General features: G+C 51.4%; 2 protein-coding genes across 2 annotated transcripts; one reads left to right on the top strand and one right to left on the bottom strand.

The window, feature by feature from the left end:
• Positions 1-494: 494 nt before the first annotated feature.
• J4E87_005740 (uncharacterized protein) lies at positions 495-1,777 on the top strand (the record flags this gene model as incomplete). The annotated part of the gene is made up of 2 exons (XM_049377347.1): positions 495-1,355; positions 1,412-1,777. The coding sequence occupies 2 exons, from the start codon at positions 495-497 to the stop codon at positions 1,775-1,777; spliced, it is 1,227 nt and encodes a 408-aa protein (XP_049232973.1).
• A 1,085-nt stretch (positions 1,778-2,862) lies between these two features.
• NPS2_2 (NRPS) lies at positions 2,863-18,305 on the bottom strand (the record flags this gene model as incomplete). Its single annotated transcript, XM_049377346.1, has 2 exons — positions 2,863-2,997; positions 3,051-18,305. 2 exons carry the CDS (start codon positions 18,303-18,305, stop codon positions 2,863-2,865), a joined length of 15,390 nt encoding a protein of 5,129 aa, XP_049232972.1.
• Positions 18,306-18,398: the final 93 nt, after the last annotated feature.

Below are 18,398 nucleotides of genomic sequence, written 5' to 3'. Positions count from 1 at the left end.
CATGCACCAAGCTTTTGGCAGGTTCCAAGATTCCTTGTGTCAGACCGCTTAATCGCGTTAAGATCGCCATGCCCTCCACATCACCATGCCGCCAGCCGTCCAGATCGAGAGTAACAGCAGGGTTAGCAACCGGTTTGTGGCTGGTAATTTACCAACGCAGTGGCAGAGATGCGAAAATGATGTCGTTTGACAGAGTGCGTGGCCGTGTGACACTTTGTAGTGTGGAAATTGGCTTTGGGATATAAGACTCGCATTACAAGTCTTTCTGTCGAGTTCCCACAAGGCCAATCCATCTTCTTCTCTCCCCTTGACTGTTCAGTCGGTCCGCTAAAGTGCAAGTGCTGTTGGCTTTGCTGGCACGCTACGTCGTTTGTTGCGTGACCCCTTCCGGAACAAACAATCACAACAAAGACAACAATACGTCATCAGCACGCGGTATAGATACCTCGAATCCAGCACTTTAACGGATCAACAACGAACCCACTTCCAACAAAATGGGGTTCTTCAACAAGCGCAACACGACGCCCGTCGCCGCAGACACCACAACGGCAACCGGTGCTCACGAGAAGCGCGCCAGGCCTAGACGTGCTTCCAAGGGCGGCTCGTCCTCCTACAACAGCAGGCCTGGCTTCGGATCATGGATCAAAGCTACCTGGCTCGACATCCTCACCATGGCCCTCATGGGCGCTGTCGGTCTCGGTGTATACTTCGCTGATCCAGCCCCGAGCCGCAGCTTCCCCATCATCTTCCAAGATGGGGAGATTGTCTACCCGCAATTTGCTTACCCTATGCGCAACGAAATTGTTCCCATTTGGGCTGCCGCGCTCATGGCCTTCTTCATCCCCTTTGCCGTGTTCCTGATCGTGCAGATCCGCGCTCGCAGCTTCTGGGACCTGAACAATGCTACCATCGGACTTCTCTACGCTTTGATCACCGCAGCTGTTTTCCAGGTCTTCATCAAGTGGCTCATTGGAGGTCTTCGTCCTCACTTCCTCGCCGTCTGCAAGCCTGTCATCCCTGCCGACATCCTTGACACTGTCGGTGCCAACGACAACGGTGTCGAAGCCGGTAGCGCATATGGCAACGTCGCAAATGGGTACCGTCAGATCATGTTCGACCGTAGCATCTGCACAGGTGACAGGAAAGAGATCAACGACAGTCTTGAGTCTATGCCTTCCGGCCACACCACGGCTGCATTCGCTGGTTTCGTCTACCTGTACCTGTACCTCAACGCCAAGTTGAAGGTCTTTTCCAACCATCACCCGGCTATGTGGAAGCTCGTCGCTCTCTACGCACCCATTCTTGGAGCTTGCTTGATCGGAGGTGCTCTTACTATTGACGAGTACCACAACTGGGTAAGTCTTAACAATTTCCACTTTACATGTCAGAACGATCACTAACGAATCCTTAGTACGATATCCTCGCCGGAGCTGTCATTGGCACTCTGATGGCTTTCAGCGCCTACCGCATGACCTATGCTTCCGTCTGGGACTTCCGTTTCAACCACATCCCTCTCATGCGCCACGCTCCTTTCGTCTACGGCGCCGGTCCAAGCTCTTTCGATGGCTTCCACGACACTGTCTTCACCCGCAAGGCTGGATGGGGTACGGTTGAGGGAACCAGCTGGGGCGGTGCACCCTTCGATGCCGCAGATGGTCCTAGGGGAACCATGATGCCGCATCCTGACGGGCCTGCTCACGGTCACCACGGCAGCGCCTCGAGCCGCGTGCAGAGGAAGCCTGTCGGTGCTGACAGGCACGGCGAGCAGATGGTCTGAGCAGGTTAGACTAACGATCTTCTGGGCTATATCAGCTTGTGAGGATGAGGCTGCACACCTGCCTCGTGGTGTGAATGAGATGAAATTGAGAAGGAAGGATGGGTTGTGCATTTACTGGGTCGCCTTCGTCGGCGACATTTGATGATCATGATAGCGAGGCGTTATTGAGCACAGGAGATACCATGACATTCAACCTAGGAATATAGTCTAATAACATTCTGCATGACTTGAGTTGTTGGCCGGTTGCTGTGCTGTGAAGCTTTGGCCCTATCGGAATCTCTCGGAATCACCCTCATTCCGAGCCTCTGCGCGCACGCGTCCGTCACACGAAGATCGCGCGACGTTCGTCTGGCAAACGACACCAATCCACGTACCTTTTTCCAGAACATCTATTGCCAAAGGGGTCTAGGAGTATCTGGACGGCCCCATCATGGTGTCAGAGACGAGTATGCTATACGTACCAGCCCTGGTGCCTACTGACATATAACCCTGTGAGCGTCCTTCCTCTACTCCCAGGCACCATGCGACATCACCCAGAGACGTCCCATAGCCGCATGAAGGTCGCGTCGAAAAGCTCGAAGTCGCTTCAACTAACACGCGACTCCAGACCTAATCCTCAAAACCGCACGCTGCCATCTCAAACGATCCTTCCATCCCTTGCAGTGCCGACTACCCGCTTCCTCCTCCGCTTCGTCTCCTCCACTTCCCGCGCCACCAACCGCAATACCTCTGACTTATTGCTTCCGCAGCCCCCCCCCCCCACCCCTCCTTCTCGCCGCTTCGAAAACAAACCTGCGCAGCCGTCACACGCGAGTTGGCTGCCACACGAGACTACCAGCTAAAGGTAGCCTGCAGGAACACGGATCACATGCATACAAAGTACATCGGCTTGATGTGAATAGGGAGGCAAGTAGTTTGGCTGAATCAAGGTCATTGCGAAAAGTCTATATACACCGGGGCAAAGAATCAAGGTCCAAAACCATACAGGGAACAAACCCGAACGCCGTCGAAAGTGGAGAAAGAGAACGACCAGGCGCCTAGTGCTGTTGAACACCTGATACAACGAAAAAGAAAACAAAAGGCATTCAAAACGCTTCGAGCTGTCTCCTCAGCTCGTTTATCAGCTCTTCGCCAGCGTGAGGGCTCAACATCGCCGTTGGTGCGAAGACGCCTACATCCAAGGCGCCATTGCGGATGGTCGCCTCGATATCGACAGCATGCTACATATCTGTTAGTTCCTGCTCGTCCCAATATCGCGTAAAGGTAAACTCACCAAATATGCGCCATTGACACGCTCGTCCACCAGTTCAGCAGGTGGTTCCAAGCTGTGCTCCTCCACTTCGGTCACCCTACTGACCGGCTGCTGCCATTGTCGAGTCGGTTTGATGATGATAGAGTCCTTGCTCTTGGTCTCTCCCTCCGCCTGTGGGGTATCCGGCAGAGATAAGAAATTTACGAAAGTATCAACCTTGACACCCGTCCATTCGCTGATCTCGAAGAGGCTAGCAGAAGCGTTCATGGGCTCACTGATTTCTTGCAGGTCGCGTTGGATATCCTCAGCCATCCCTGCCATCTGGCGTTTGAGCGGCTTACTGACACGTAGTGGTAGTAGATTGACTGTTGGTACAGCAGCCGAGGCAATGCCATTGATAGGCAGCGAGCGATTGGCCAGGTAGACACCAATGATCACGTCCTCATCTGCAGTGCCCGATGTGTTCGTAGCATGAACCTTTGCGTACGCAGCGAGGAAGATGGACTGCGTTGAAACACCACGTTGGCGCGCAGCTGCCTCCAGGTTGGGCGTTGTGAACAAGGCTGGCTTGAAGAGCTGTGTCCTCGTTTTGGGGCTCTCAGCAGGCTGCATCAAGAGCTTCTGCGCAAAGTCCATGAGATACCGAGTCCAGAAGCTCTTCTTCTTCTCTAATTCCGATGGCCCGTATCCGTTAGCGACCATCTGGGTAAGTGCCTTGTCTGGCGGAGCGACTTCAGCGCCGTTGCAGATGGTTTGCAGTTTCTGCATCAAGAGAGGTAAGCTGACACCATCGTACAATGCATGGTGGATCTTCAGCTTCAACGCCCAGCCGCTGGAAGTTTGTGAAGCGAAGAGGTGGGCCCAAGGCTGCATGGTCGTTGTAGCCTGGACGCGCTGGCGGATTTCGTCATGTGTGCAGCCAGTAATGTCTGTGATAGAGCTCTCCAGATCTTTCAACACGACTGCTACGTAGGGTATCTGATGATCGCCAGTCGTGACGAAGGAGGACCGCAGAATCGGACTTGTCGCAACTAGGGCTTGCCACGAGTTGTTGAGGTCGTTGAGCCCAATACCTCCATGGATAGCGTATGTGAACTCGGCGTAGAAGTTGCTGCCTTTGGTATTCAGCCACGTCGACAGCATGTATAGCTGCCCGGCGGTGACTGGTAGAATTTCGGCGACCCTTGCATCGTCAACATGAGCCCGGTCTAGGATGTGTGATCTATCGAGATCTTTGAGAGCCTCCCGAACCACTTCATGAGGGTTGGCACTGGTTTCCAGCTGCTGTGTGGTGCGCGAATCCACAAGACTTGCCATCTGTTCAATCGTACCAGCTCGGAGCATCTCACCAACGCCGAGGATAATGCCCTGTTTGCGCAGAAGAGAAGAGACCTTGATCGCGCTGATAGAGTCCAGCCCCATGTGAAATATTGTCATGCCGCTCGTCATCTCATCTTCGGGTGTCTTTGACACAAAGGCCAGAGTCTCGCGTATCTTGCGAGCTGTTTCGGTGCTTGGTGGATCCCTAGCGTCTTCGCTGTCAACTGCCTCATGGCTGCTTGTCGCACGACTTTGTCTCTGCTTGAAAGCCGGCAGACCACACACTGATGTGCCGTTCGTAGTGACCTCAATTACAGATGTCTCTGGCTGTTCCATCAAGTGTCTAAGCACGTCGTCCATTCGATCGAGGAGCTGTTTTGAAGCCTCTTCGTCAAATACTTCCTCTTTCACCGCGCAACGCCAAACCAAGCTCTTGTCCATTACCTCCATTTCTACACACACCGGATACTCAACGTCACTATGACCCTCGATGCTGGTGTACAGCCTCTGTCCCTCCTCTTCCTCTGACGCGAAGCCCTTCTGGTAGATGAATAGACTTTCGAACAGTCTTCCATCAACACCGGCTGCCGAGAGGGCTTTCCGAAGTGGGTAGTGTTGCCACTGCTTGATGTTTGTGAAGTTGTCTTGCATGTAATGCAACATGTCTCCTCCAGATCCGTGCAGGACTGACCGTATCGCGATCGTGTTCATAGTGGGAAACATTAGTTGAGATCGCTCCTCGTCGTCTCTTCCGGATAGTACAGAGCCGAAGGTGACATCCAGACTGTTGGTGTAGATAGAAGTAACGAGAGCAAAGACGGTTTGGCCGATAGTTTGTAATGACACATTACGCCTTCTTGCGAACGTCTGGAGCTCATCTAGTACCACTGCGCTGTTTCGTTCGTGGCGATGAACATGACTGCCAGTTTCGCTAGAGATGTTTGTTCGTCGGGGAAAAGAGCTTGTAATGGCTCCCGAGAGATAATCTTGCCAAAAGCCTGTGGAAGCAGATACGGACGTTGTGACGATGTTGATCAGAGAAGCCTCGTAGCTTGGTCGAGAGGTGAATTGATTGTTATAAGCTCGTTGCACATCGGAATGCAGTAATCCAAGAGACCATCCATCGTATAGAGCATGAGCAATGGAGATAATAAGGTAACGCTGGCCAGATGTCTCCACGAAGCCAAGGTGGAAGCGGGGTGTCGAAAGCGAATTCTGTAGGGAATCATGTCGAAGTTTACGGAAGATTGAGGCAAATTCGGGCCTGCCCTCTGATTCGACATGCGTCCAGAAGTCACGATGTTGTTTGTGGACGACCTGTACGAAAGAATCGTCGAGTTCCGGGTCATCTACCTCTACGAAGCCAGTCCGTAGGATTGGTGACGCAGCGACGACTGTTGTCCAGGCCTCTTGGAGCTTTTTGACGTCTGTGTTGGGATCTAGTTCGAGTACATCATGGTTGTAGTATCTTGTGTAGTCTGACGCAATCATCTCAGCCACCATAGCTTCTTGCAAGGGTGTCAAGGGTAAAACTTTCTCAACATCGGTGTTGTTGAACGCATGCTGTTCGAGATGCCTCTTCATTGATCTTTTGTAGGCGTCAAGATTTGGCTGAAGAGTCGCTTCAGTTGACGTTTCCGTGGGCGAGATGAGTTGTACCATTTTCGCAATGGTCAGCCCGCGCATGATGCCGCTTACGGGAATGTTCACTCCGCGCTTCTTGAGCTTGGATGATAACTTGATGGCGTCAATACTGTCGAGTCCAAGTTCAAAGATGGAGGTGTTTTCGTTGATGCTCGAATATTCAAGACCCGATAGTTGAGCAGTCTCCTCTTTGATCTTGATGGCATCGCTCGTCCATTCAAAATCGCTCTTCTTGTCGCCGTTGCTGATCTTTCCATTTGTGGATAGTATACCGTTCTGCATCGCTCCATCTTCAAAGGTTACCGCAGGAATAGTAGACGGATCTACTAAGACCTGTCGCAATGCTTCTTCGAACCGATCAAGAAGCTCATTCGCCAAACACTCATGTGCGACATGATCTTGACTAACCAATGTCAACTTGAACACATCACCCCTCCGTTGCTCAACCTCGAGAGCCAGTGGGTAGTCAGCAACAGTTTCAGTGTCTAGGATCTCCCAAGCATCGTTTTTTGCCCATCCGTCACCTCCCTGTGCGATTTGGTACGCGAAGAGATTGTCGAAGAGAGGCTGGCTCGGAGTTCTTTTGCACCACTTCATGATTTGTCTCAGTGGAGTGTGCTGATGAGGATGAGCTCCGACGTTAAAATCGTGCACTCGTTTGATTGCCGATGACCAAGATTCGCCACGCTGAGCGCAATGCTGATAGGGGATGGTGTTGAACATTGGCCCTATGATGCGATCTGCACCTTCAAGATCGATACTGCGTCCAGAGACGACCATTCCAGCCGTTACGCCTCCTTGGACGTGCTCGCAAAGTACGCTGAGCCAGCAAGCCTGGGCAATAGCTTGTGATGTAACATTAAGTTGGCGTCGCACAGAGTCAAAGCCGGTCAACCCAGGCAGTGTACGTGTAATAACTACAGCTTCTTGACTAGCCTCGCCGGAAATGGTGGGTAAATGAAGGGTTTGCTTATCTAGATGGTTCTGCCAAAACTCCTTCGCCCCGTTAGGGATGCTGAGGGGACCATGAGCAAGTGCAGTATGGAAGGCAGGTGCATGCAATTGTAGATCCCTATTGTTGTAGACGTCCCAGACGGCCCGGAAGATGAGCTCGATGCTGTTGCCATCGTAGAGTCCATGGAAGATATGAACAGACAGCAGCTTCTGCGTTGGTGTGGTGATGAGATGTATCTCGAAAGGGCGGGTAAAGTCGGGTTGATTGAGCCCTAGCCAGCGTTGTCTCAACAATTCCAAGCTTTTGACAAGGTGGTGTTCTTTGGCTGGAGTGTGAATCATTCCAGTGTAGGCAGGAGCACGGAGAACTGCCTGCACGTGACCTTCCTCTGTGTTGACAAAGACTGTACGAAGTATGGAAATTGAAGCGTGCACCTTTTCCCATGCGGCGTCAAGTCTTTGTTCATCGATACTGTCGTGTAGCTTGAAACGGAAAGTGTTGAAATAGAGTCCGTTCTCGCTCTCCAGAGATCTCGCAATCATGCCTTGTTGCAAAGGAGTACATGGCGCGACGACATCGATGACGCTGGATTCGATAGAGAGTGATTGTGCGACAGACCGTTTGTAGCGGTGCTGCACTGCGTGAATAGCTTGTTGTGCTGCGAGGATAGATCCATGAGCCTCATCTGTGGGGCCGCCAGCTTCCAAGGCTTTAGCGAGACGTCGAATAGTCGGGCATCGCATTACTACAGATGCAGTAGCACTTGCGAAGCCTGACTGCTTGAGTGTGTGCGATATACCGATGACGGAGATCGAGTCCATGCCCATCTCGAAGCAGCTAGCATCCTTACTGATAGATTGTTCGCTAACACCCAGAGCTTGAGAGAGTACTTGACAAAGTTTCTTCTCATGCTCCGACCAAACTTCGTCTTTCTCGTTTGAAGTGGCTGATATTGCCTGCAGATCGCCAGAGGAAAGTGCGTCGTAAAGCTGCTTGAGCTTTTTGGCATCCGCCTTGTTATTGATGTTCAATGGCATCGTAGAGAGAGGAACGAAGTGCGTGGGAATCATGTATGGAGGTAGTTTCTCATGACAGGCTTCCTTCGCGATCCCCATCGCCTCGACGTCGCTTAGCTGTACCTGAGGTTGTGCCCTGGAGAGTTTGCCACACACGAGGAAGGCAACCAGTTGCTCTTTTTGCTGCTTTGGGTGCTTCAGTACTAGCGTTGCAACATCAGAGATCGCTGAGCTGGACTGCTTGATGACGGAGTTGATCTCGGCTACCTCGAGGCGTTGGCCACGCAATTTGACCTGATCATCTGCTCGCCCAAGGAATTGGAATGTGTCATCGTGTAGGATTCTAACGAGATCACCGGTCCGATACACGCGCGCACCTAAACGTTCGAGGTGAGGGAAGCGCTCTGCAGTTAGCTCTGGGCGATTGAGGTAGCCTCTGCCAACAAGTTTTCCTGAAACACAGAGTTCGCCTGCGCCGCCTCGTAGGACAGGCACTTCATCCCCGGGATGAAGAACCAAAGACCCCACATTGTCAAACTGAGGGCCGATATTGGAGGGTCTTCCATTGGCTGGAACGCGCGGGAACATGGTGCATCCTATCGTTGCCTCGGTTGGCCCATAACCGTTGTAGATTACGCCTTTTGGACCCCACACGTCGAGAATTTCTTGTTTCAGGCTTTCGCCACCGGTGATGAAGACGCCCTTACAAAGACTGGGTACGTCATCCGGATGGAGAATTTGGGCGAGACTGGGCGTCAGATCGATATGCGTGATATTGAGATCAGAGATGGTCTTTGCTAGATCTTCAAAGATGAGATCCCGAGGTGCTGAAACGACGCATATGCCGACCGACCAACTCCAGTACTGCTCAAGAACTGAAACATCGAAGTGGAATGACGCGAACTGAAGCCATCGCGACTCTGTATCCCAATGTCCGGTAAACAAGCGCTGGAAAGCAAGAAGCGCCTGCACAGCGTTCTCATGAGTCAGCTCGCAGCCTTTTGGTGTACCTGTAGTACCAGAAGTGTACAAGCAGTAGCTACGATCCTGGGAACTGATCCGGTGGTTGCGCAAAAGCGAAGATCCTGGTAGTGAACGCCAGTCGATCTCATCAAGCTTCAGTACTGGCACACTAACGCTGCCCTCAAACTGATCAGCTTGAGAAGATAGAGATAAAACAGCTTGAGCGCGCGAGTCTTCCACGATGAAAGCCTGGCGTGCAGCAGGCGCACCAGGGTCGATAGCGACATAAGCGCAGCCAGCCTTCAATATTCCCAGCATGGCGAAAGATGCTTCAGGACATTTGTCGAAACACACACCTACCAGACTCCCAGGCTGCACACCATGCGCAGTGATAAGGTGAGCAATTCTGTTCCCCTCAGCATCTAGCTCAGCATACGTCCATTGCTCAATAGTACGTGAGCCCTGATCGTTCCTGCAAACGAACTCAAACGCGACGCGCCTCGGGTACTTCGTCGCAGTGCTCTCGACCAGCTCGTGGAGTAACCTAACATCTGATGGCAGTTCGGGTTCTTTAGCAGGTGTGATAGAGTATAGTTGTTCGGAGAAGTGCGCCTCAATCGCACTGGTGCTTGACGTATAGCTTTCCATCAGGTGGTCTAGCTGCTCGAGGATCAGAGCGGCCTGCTCCTTTGGTACGATATGAGGCAAGAAAGTAAGGCGGTACTCCAAGTACCCTTCCATTGGTTCCAGTTCGATCGAGATCGGGTACTCAATAGCCGCATTCTCTTCAACAACTCTCCACAAACGGCTAGGTTCTGTACGACTAGGCAACTTCTGGTAAGCGAAAATTGTGTCGAATAATGCTTCGTTGGGAAAGCCCATAAGTCTCTGGATCTTGTTGAGTGGCGTGAATTGATATTGTTGGATTTGGGTGTTCAACGCCATGATGTTAGTAAGAGTCGCAGCCATGTCTTTTGAAACAGTGCATGCCACGGGTACTGTGTTGATACATGGAAAGACGACATCCTCAGCTCCGTCAAAGGTTCGGCCGGATAAGACGACGCCGCATGTTACCGAGCTTTCTCCAGTGTAAGAACTCAACAATGAAAGCCAACTCGCGATACCTGCAGCTTGCATAGTGATGTTGGCATTTCGACAGCCATCCTCGAGAACATGAAGCGGTTTCGTGGATTGACGAGTGCAAACGGATGGGGAGCTTGGATCATATCTCAAAGATGTGAGATTGGGAAAGCGACATGGACTTGCAGCCTTCCCAATCTCATTCCATACTGCTTCTCCGTCTTCGGTGCTTGTAGCGCTGAGCTGTATAATGCTACTAATGGTTGTGTCGATAGATGTAGGCGGCGATAAACCGCGGCCCTCATATGCAGCAGTAACATCATTTAAGATGGACTGAAGACTTTGGGCATCGAAGAGAGCATGAAACATGGCCAGATCAAGAGCGAAGTGACCCTCTTCTTGGACGATGCGTAATGACCAAGGAGGTAAATGTAAATCTTGCAAGAATGCACGTTGTAACCCTTTGAGCCATTCATCGATCGGGTCGGATGTAGTGCTTGAGGTGGTAGACCATGGCAGATTTGTCGAAGTTGGAGTATACTCAATCATCGCGAAGGCGTGAAGCGGATCTTTGATCTGAGCGAATCCGCTGCGCAATGTACTATGGCGTTCTCTCGTCATGTCCCACGCTTTCTTGAGCCTTTCGAGGTCTGTATCCACTTCCAGCTGCATACGGATGTGATTCATATACACAGCTCCTTCTGTCGCGAGGAATTGCGATATCATGCCCTTCTGGAGTGGAGTGCAAGGACGAACGGCTACGACATCCCCATCATAGATGCTATGGTCGCTTAGTACCCCCACCTTGTGCTTGCCTTCAAAAGCACTAAAGTTGAAATGCGGAAGTGCAAACGCATCCGATGCCTTCGCCTGGCCAATGAACTCGGCAAGATCGGCGCATGTGGTGTGATTCAGGACATCGGCAGCCCTCACGGAGTAACCCTGCTTCCGAAGTGCTGCAGCGATTTGAACTGCGCTGATGCTGTCAAGACCGAGCTGGTAAATGGAGGTTGTTGGTGTGATCTCTTTTTGCGAAGCATCAGACAGTCGCGCAAAAACGTCCCTCACCTCGGTTTCAACTTGTGTCCATTGATGACCTGAGCCATGCTGAAACCCATTAGTTAGCAACTCGGTGCCGATGTGTTCTCGGAATATGCTTGTCAACGCTCTCTTGTCAATTTTCCCAGCCATTGATCTCGGAATCTCGTCGACGAAGACAAAGAACTGGGGTACCATGTACGACGGTAGCCGGCTGCTTGCAATCGTTTTGAGCTCGCTCTCTTCGATCTTGCCATGCGTAATCAAAAATGCCACGAGTTGGTCCCTGTCTGTCTCCTGCTTTTTCAAGATCTGTGTAGTGACAAACGCGACATCTGGATGAGCATTCTGGAGGACATGGTTGATCTCGCCGAGTTCTACCCTAAGCCCGCGTATCTTGACCTGATCGTCCGTGCGTCCTACGAATTCGAAACTGCCGTCACTGAGCATCCTCGCCAGGTCTCCACTCTTATAAAAGCGTTGCCCACCCCAAATGACAAATCGTTCGCTTGTCAGATCGGGATTGCCGAGGTAGCCTCGTGCGAGTTGTGCGCCTCCAATGTATAGTTCGCCGGTGCTCAGCACAGGCAAGATCGATTTACCTCTTGCCGAGAAGATTGCGAAGGATGTGCTTGGGAAGGGTTTGCCGATAATTGAAACACGACCCTTTTCTGAAACAGGGCTTATTGTCGTACAGAATGCAGCTTCAGTAGGCCCGTACGAGTTGACGCATGAATCGCCCCACTCTTTGACGATAGCGTGTGCCATGGCTTCTCCGATGCAGTACAACCACTTGACGCTCGGTATATCACATCTTTTGAGAGAAACCGCTACTGAAGGCGTCAGGTCGAGCAAGGTGACCTGCAAAGAGTTGATGACTTTCGGTAGGTCGTTCAACAAGTCATTCTGGTCAGTGGCACAGAGCGTGAACCCATGGGTCCAAGCCAAGAAACAGTCGTAGTAGCACATATCGAAAGTTACAGCCGCATATTGTAGCAGTCGTGAAGAAGGGTTCCAGGGAATACGGGAATCTGAGCTTGCGATGGTCTGGACAGGAGCGCGATGTTCCATGCTGACCGCTTTCGGTACGCCTGTAGAGCCAGAGGTAAACAAACAATACGCTAAATTTGTGTCCGAGAGGCCGTCAATGACAGGATTATGATGCGGCACAGATGGTATTGCTTCAGCATTGACAATCCTCGCTTCGATAAAATGATCGGGCAGTGTCGAGGCATCCGAACAAAGCACAAGCTTTGGCTTCAACTCTTGGAACATAATCCGTCTGCGTGCTTCGGGCAGTCCTGGATATACTGGTGCAAAAGCAGCCCCAGCTTTCATAACTCCTAGAATGCTTGCATAGAAACAAGGGCCCTTCAGCATATGAATGGGGACGATGTCATCTGGACCAACCCCTTGCCTAATGAGCGCGTGTGCAATGGAGTTGGCTTTTTCATTTAAAGTCGCGAAAGACCAAACTGTCTTGCCACCATCTGGAAGCAAATATTCCAAGGCGATACGGTCAGGGTGCATTGCCGCTATGCGCTCGAAACCTGAATGTAGCAAGACCGCGTCGGTTTGGCATTGCTCATAACCCATGTTGGACTCTGCTCGAAGGTGAGCTGGCAGTGTGCTTATGTCGGAAGAACTCATTCCCGGGAATGCAAGCAACGATGAGATGCAGGTGTCAAATGTTTCCATGACCAGCCGGGCTTCTCCCTCAGACAACAGTGATGTCTGGTAGTGCAGCGATAACTCTAAAGTATTCCGGAACGGATCTTGAATAAGCTCGCATACGATGGGTAGATCCATGTCACCCAGATCTTGTTCGAGTGTCCAGATAGTAGAATCCAAAGTTGTTTTCGGCTGCTGGAGTATCACCAAACTGTCAAAAAGACGGCCGCCTTCCCGGAGTGCAGTGCCTTGTATGCGACGGATCGGTGTCAACTGATGAGCTAGCGACTCGATGCTAATAGAATGGGCTAGGCGCATCAAAGCGTCATTGTTTTGCTGAGGATCGAGAATGATGCGGACGGGTAGGGTGTTGAAGCAAGGAGCAACGATGCGATCAAGGTCGTCTCCGGAGATATTGCGTCCATTAACGATGTTTCCGAAGCAAATGTCGTTTTCACCCGTATAGAAGTGCAGAAGCTTGGCCCAAGCCGCGTGCACTACCGACAGTAATGACAGCGACATGTCTTGACATGCTGTGCGTATGGTGGAGAGTGGTAGTTGTAGACATTTCGATGAAGATGCAGGGTTTCCTTGGGCTCTTAAATCTTTGCCGGTAAGACTGGGAAAGATTGTAGGCTCAAAGCCGCTCAATAGAGTGGCCCAATAGTTGTCGCCCTCTGCATAGTCTTGCTGTAGCATGTACTGCAGATACACATCGTAAGACACCGGTGGCGGAATTTTAATGCCGTGATATGTGTCTTGTACTTCCTGAATGAGCGTAGAGATAGCAATGCCGTCGTAGAGCGCATGATGGCAGCCAAAAAGTAGCTTTGTTGATCGTTCGTCTTGTATCAACGCGAGGTGAATCGGAGGGCTTTCGGCTGCTACTTGTTCAGAAATGACACTGTTTATACGCGGCGGTAGGCCATCCAGGGTGCTGTAGTGATGCCATTTCAAGTCGGTATCGCGTAGCACAACTTGCGTGAAGGCGAATGACGGGTTTTCAGTAGCAACGAAACATGTGCGAAGGATCTCATGTCGCCGTAACATACTCTCCCAGGACTCCTGCAACCGGGAGACGTCTCCTTTGACGTCGAAAAGCATTATGTTGCAGTACGCCGAATGTGAGGACGGCTGGCCGCTTGAAAGCATAGCCTCTTGAAGTGGTGTGCACGGTAGGATCTTAGCCACCTGGGATTCGCTTTGATTGTAACGCGCAAGAACACGAGACACTTCTTCTGAGCTCAAGAACTTGTCTAGGCTGACGGTATTAGGCCTGGTCGTTTCTCGAGTCGAAGGGCGCGAATGCAGTGGACAGACAGATGCGAGACGAGCGATTGAAGCGTTCTTCAACACTGTAGAGATGGAGAAGTCACCCAAGTCTTGTTTTCGAAGTCCGTTGCAGAAGCGTATAGCTGAAACCGAATCTAGACCCAGGCTGAAGAATGACGACGTCCGCTGTATTCCTTCCGGTGAGGTGTTCAGTGTGGATGAAAGAACCTCGGCCACGGCTTTCTCCCATGGCGAGAAGACCTCCGCCTTTGCATCATCCTGCGTCCATTGCAAGGCGACCTGTTCTTCTTTCGCTAAGTCCCAGAATGTGCGTTGAAGGAGAGCCTTGTCGATCTTGGCTTGCATTGTCATGGGAAGGCGCGAAACGGGAACGAGATGCGAGGGAACCATGTACGAAGGCAGGCGACGCGATAGCAGATCAGACAGATCCGATATCACCGATTCAAACTCCATAGGCGTCAAACATTGGAAGGAGTCAGATGCAGCTCCGTTGGGTACCCAGAACACTACCAGTGTTTGAGTATCGTCGGAACGCGGTAGGAGAAGGGTGACGCAGTCTTGCACTGCCTGATGATCGAGCATCACTGACGTTATCTCACCGAGTTCGACACGCTGACCACGGATTTTGACTTGATCATCCATACGGCCTTTGGAAAGTATGGAACCATCCGGGAGTAGTATACCTGTATCGCCTGACCGGTATATCCTGCCATAGGTGGAGTGGTTGATGATCTTGGCGGCATTCAGCTCTGGTCGGTTCAGATAGCCACGGAAAACCTGGTAACCTCCGAAACAAAGCTCACCTACGGCACCGAGGGGGAGAATTGCCTCGCTCTCGGGATCGAGCACGAGGGCTGAAGTGTTATCGAAAGGCATACCGATGTTGTTGATGAGATCATCCGGAGTTACCGCCGCCCGTACAGTGCATATGTTTGTGGTCTCAGAAGGACCGTAGCCTTGGTACAAGCCTTTGCCTGCCCACCTTCTTCGAACATGTTCCGTCAAAGCTTCTCCAGCAGTCACCAGGAATTCGACTTTCGGAACATTCACTGGATCTACCAATGCTGCAACTGTTGGCGTCAAACTTAGATGTGTGACGCCCAGACAGTTGATGGCGGCCTCAAAGTCGTGAAACAAGTCGTCTTTCGTTGCCGTGCATAGGCATATACCAACATGCCATGAGAAGAAAATCTCGAAAACACTGACATCAAATGCTTGCGAGCAAGACTGAAGCAAACATGAGTCTGCATGAACGGGGTATATAGTTGAAAGGTACTGCAAGTTACTCATGAGATTATCCTGGGTAACGAGAACTCCCTTGGGCGCTCCAGTGCTGCCGGAAGTGAATACAGCATAGGCGAGATGCTGTCCGCTATATGGCACGTCCAGGTTCTGATCAAATTGTTTCGCAAGATGAGGGGTGTTGAACTCAATTATATCGACGAGAAGATGATTTCGAATGCCTGTTGCAGTTGTTGTGTCGGAAACGCATACCGTTACTTGCGCGTCGTCCAGGATGCTTCTGACTCTGTCGATCGGCGTATCAGGGACTATCGGTAGATATCCGCAACCAAGCTTGAGCACAGCAAGGATACAGATGTAAAGATCAATGGACTTTTCCATCATTATGCAAACCAATTGATCGTCGCCTACGCCGTGATCGACGAGGACACGGGCAAATTGGTTAGCGCGTGTGTTGAGCAGACCATAGGTCGCCACCTCTTCTACTTCCACGACACCACGTCTGACGCGAGCAAATTTGAGAGCTGACCTTCGCGGCTCCTTCAGGGCCCATTGTTCTACCGCATGGGCAGGACCATGCTCTATCGTTTGCTGTCGAGGCGTGGGGTTGGCAATTGACAAGGAAGGCGTGGTGAAGCATCGTTTCATGGCATCGATGCCATGGTTGGCATTCGATAAGAGCAGATTCACTATCTCGTCGATCTGACGAGAGAGATACTTGATCTGATGCTCCGGTATAGTTGAGGCGTCGTAGGTAGCGTGGAAAAATATGTTGTCTTCGCGCGGCTCGAATTCCAGCGTAAGCCTAAATTCCAGATCGTCCGCGCTATCGATGACTCTTGAAGCGAGCGACGAGCTTGAGTCGGAGATGATTGACTGTTGCCATACAAACAGAACGTCGAAGAGTCGTGTCCCAGGTGGGATATTTCCCGCCTTCACTATGTCCCGGAAAGGAAGGGTGCTGTGGCTCAGACATTCTCTATTCAATGCTTGGGTCGTACGCAATAGATCATGAATGTCGAGCGTTTTACTGAGATTTATGCGGAAAGGGACGGTTGCGATGCATGGGCCGATAACATCCTCAACACCAGCGATGGGAATGGTCCGTCCTGAGGTAACGTTTCCAAGAACTATATCGTTTGTGCCGCTATAAAGGCTGAGTATGTACGAAGTAGCCGCCTGGAAATAAACCTGGGGGTTGACAGCCATCTCCTGAGCTCGCTGGAATAGTCTGGATCTGTTGATAGCAGAACGGCCCGAAAAGTGATGTGTCGCCGGGTCGCGAACGAGCTTTCCATGGTAATTAGGGAGGGCCACCGGAAGGTAGCCATTGAGGAGACTACTCCAGTAGCTCTTGGGTACTTCTTGATCCTCCGGCCTAAGTTCAGTGAAGTACTGGACTACATCACGAAATTGTGGCCGCGATACTGTCTCCTCTCCACGCAACCGTGTGTCGAGATCGTGGAGCAATAGATCGAATGACCAGCCATCGTACAGTGCATGATGTATGCGGAACAAGAGACGAGGTCGTCTAGATATCGACATAACTTGTACGTTGAAGGGACGAAGAAAGTCTTCATCGGAGCTCATTGAGTAAGACCTCGAAAAGACATCAACTTCCTGAATCTGTGATGGCAGTAATGCTCTCCAAATAATCTGCGAGAACGTTCCTGCGTGCTGTGATGCCGCAACGAAGCCGGTACGCAGGATCTCGCTCTTACTGGCCAAGTAGTCGAGGGCGTTTCGGATATCTTCATACGTCCGCGCAACTGATAGCTCAACTTCGATCCAGTTGCAGTAGGCAGTAGGCCTGGATATCGTCTCCGCAAGCATGGCTTCCTGCAATGGAGTACAGGGTATCACGGATGCAATATCATTCTTCCATCGCTTGAGCTGAGGGATCTCTACGATGCCGGTCATCTTCGCAGAGTGATAGGTCGGATTATGCCGATTAGCGCTTTGTGTAGAACCTCTACATATCGCAACGAGATCGCTCAACGTTCTCGCAGATAGTACTTCCATGGCTCCTAGGACGAATCCTTGTCGACGTAGCGCAGACGCTATGCGAATAGCTCGAAGGGAATCCAGGCCAGCAGAGCTAAGGTTGGTATCTGATCCAAGGTCTTGAGAGATGTGACGACCAACGGTTTCCAGGACTGATTGGCTCACATGATCGCCTGGGGATATGGTGGTAGACGTGGACAGTCCAGCAGAGTTAGTCTTGTGAAGATGTGTTTTTGCAAGAGAGTCTTTGTCAATCTTTCCCGACGGTAACTGCGGCATTGTATCGATGAAGTATACGTGTGATGGAATCATAAATGCCGGAAGCCATTGGTTACAGGTAGCGAGGACATCTGCGCGGGTGACTTCGCTCGAGTCGGCAGCGCAAAAGGCAACCAAAGACTCTTCGACAATGATTACGGTTGCTGTCCGACAGCTCTGTATCCTCATGATAGCTTGTTCAATTTCGCCGAGCTCAACCCGTTGCCCTCGAAGCTTTACTTGACCAGCAACGACACGACCCAAGCATTCCAAGACGCCGTGGCGGTTGATTCTTGCGCGATCGCCGGTACGATATAAGCGACCATGTTCCGGATGTTCGATGAACGATGCAGAAGTGAGATCCGGGCGATTTAAATATTCTTCGGCAACCTGGGGTCCTCCAATGGCTAGTTCACCAACTTCTCCGGAACTCAGTATCTCGATGTCGGCCGATGGTCGTTCTTCATTCGTAGGCGCGATTATGAAAGCCGAAACAGTATCCAAGGGACGACCTATGATGCTAGTTGACGAATGTGTCGAGAACTGTGGCTGCAGCGTGCAGTGGATCGAGGCTTCAGTCGGCCCGTACATGGCCCATAGCATACTTTCCTTCGTTTCGTCGCCACCATACTCATCAATGACGTGTTGGGTGAGCATCTCACCGATGGTAAGTAACAGTTTGAGTCCGGGCACGCTGGACCTGCCTTGAAGAAGGTTGCTCACGACTGTTGGCGTAAGTTCAGCTGCATCGACCTCTAGATTGTTGATGGCTCCTGGAAGGTCATCGAGCATGTGGGCACGTGTGCTGCTCACCAAGGTTCGCCCTCGGAACCAGGGAAAGAATATCTCAAAAATGGAAACATCAAACGTCTTAAACTACATTAG

This window comes from Alternaria ethzedia, assembly GCF_023757985.1.
Source record: "Alternaria ethzedia strain BMP 0044 chromosome Unknown scaffold_12, whole genome shotgun sequence".
Lineage (NCBI taxonomy): Eukaryota > Fungi > Ascomycota > Dothideomycetes > Pleosporales > Pleosporaceae > Alternaria > Alternaria ethzedia.
Note: the sequence above shows the minus strand (reverse complement) of the source record. Positions and strands in the feature narration are given on the sequence as shown.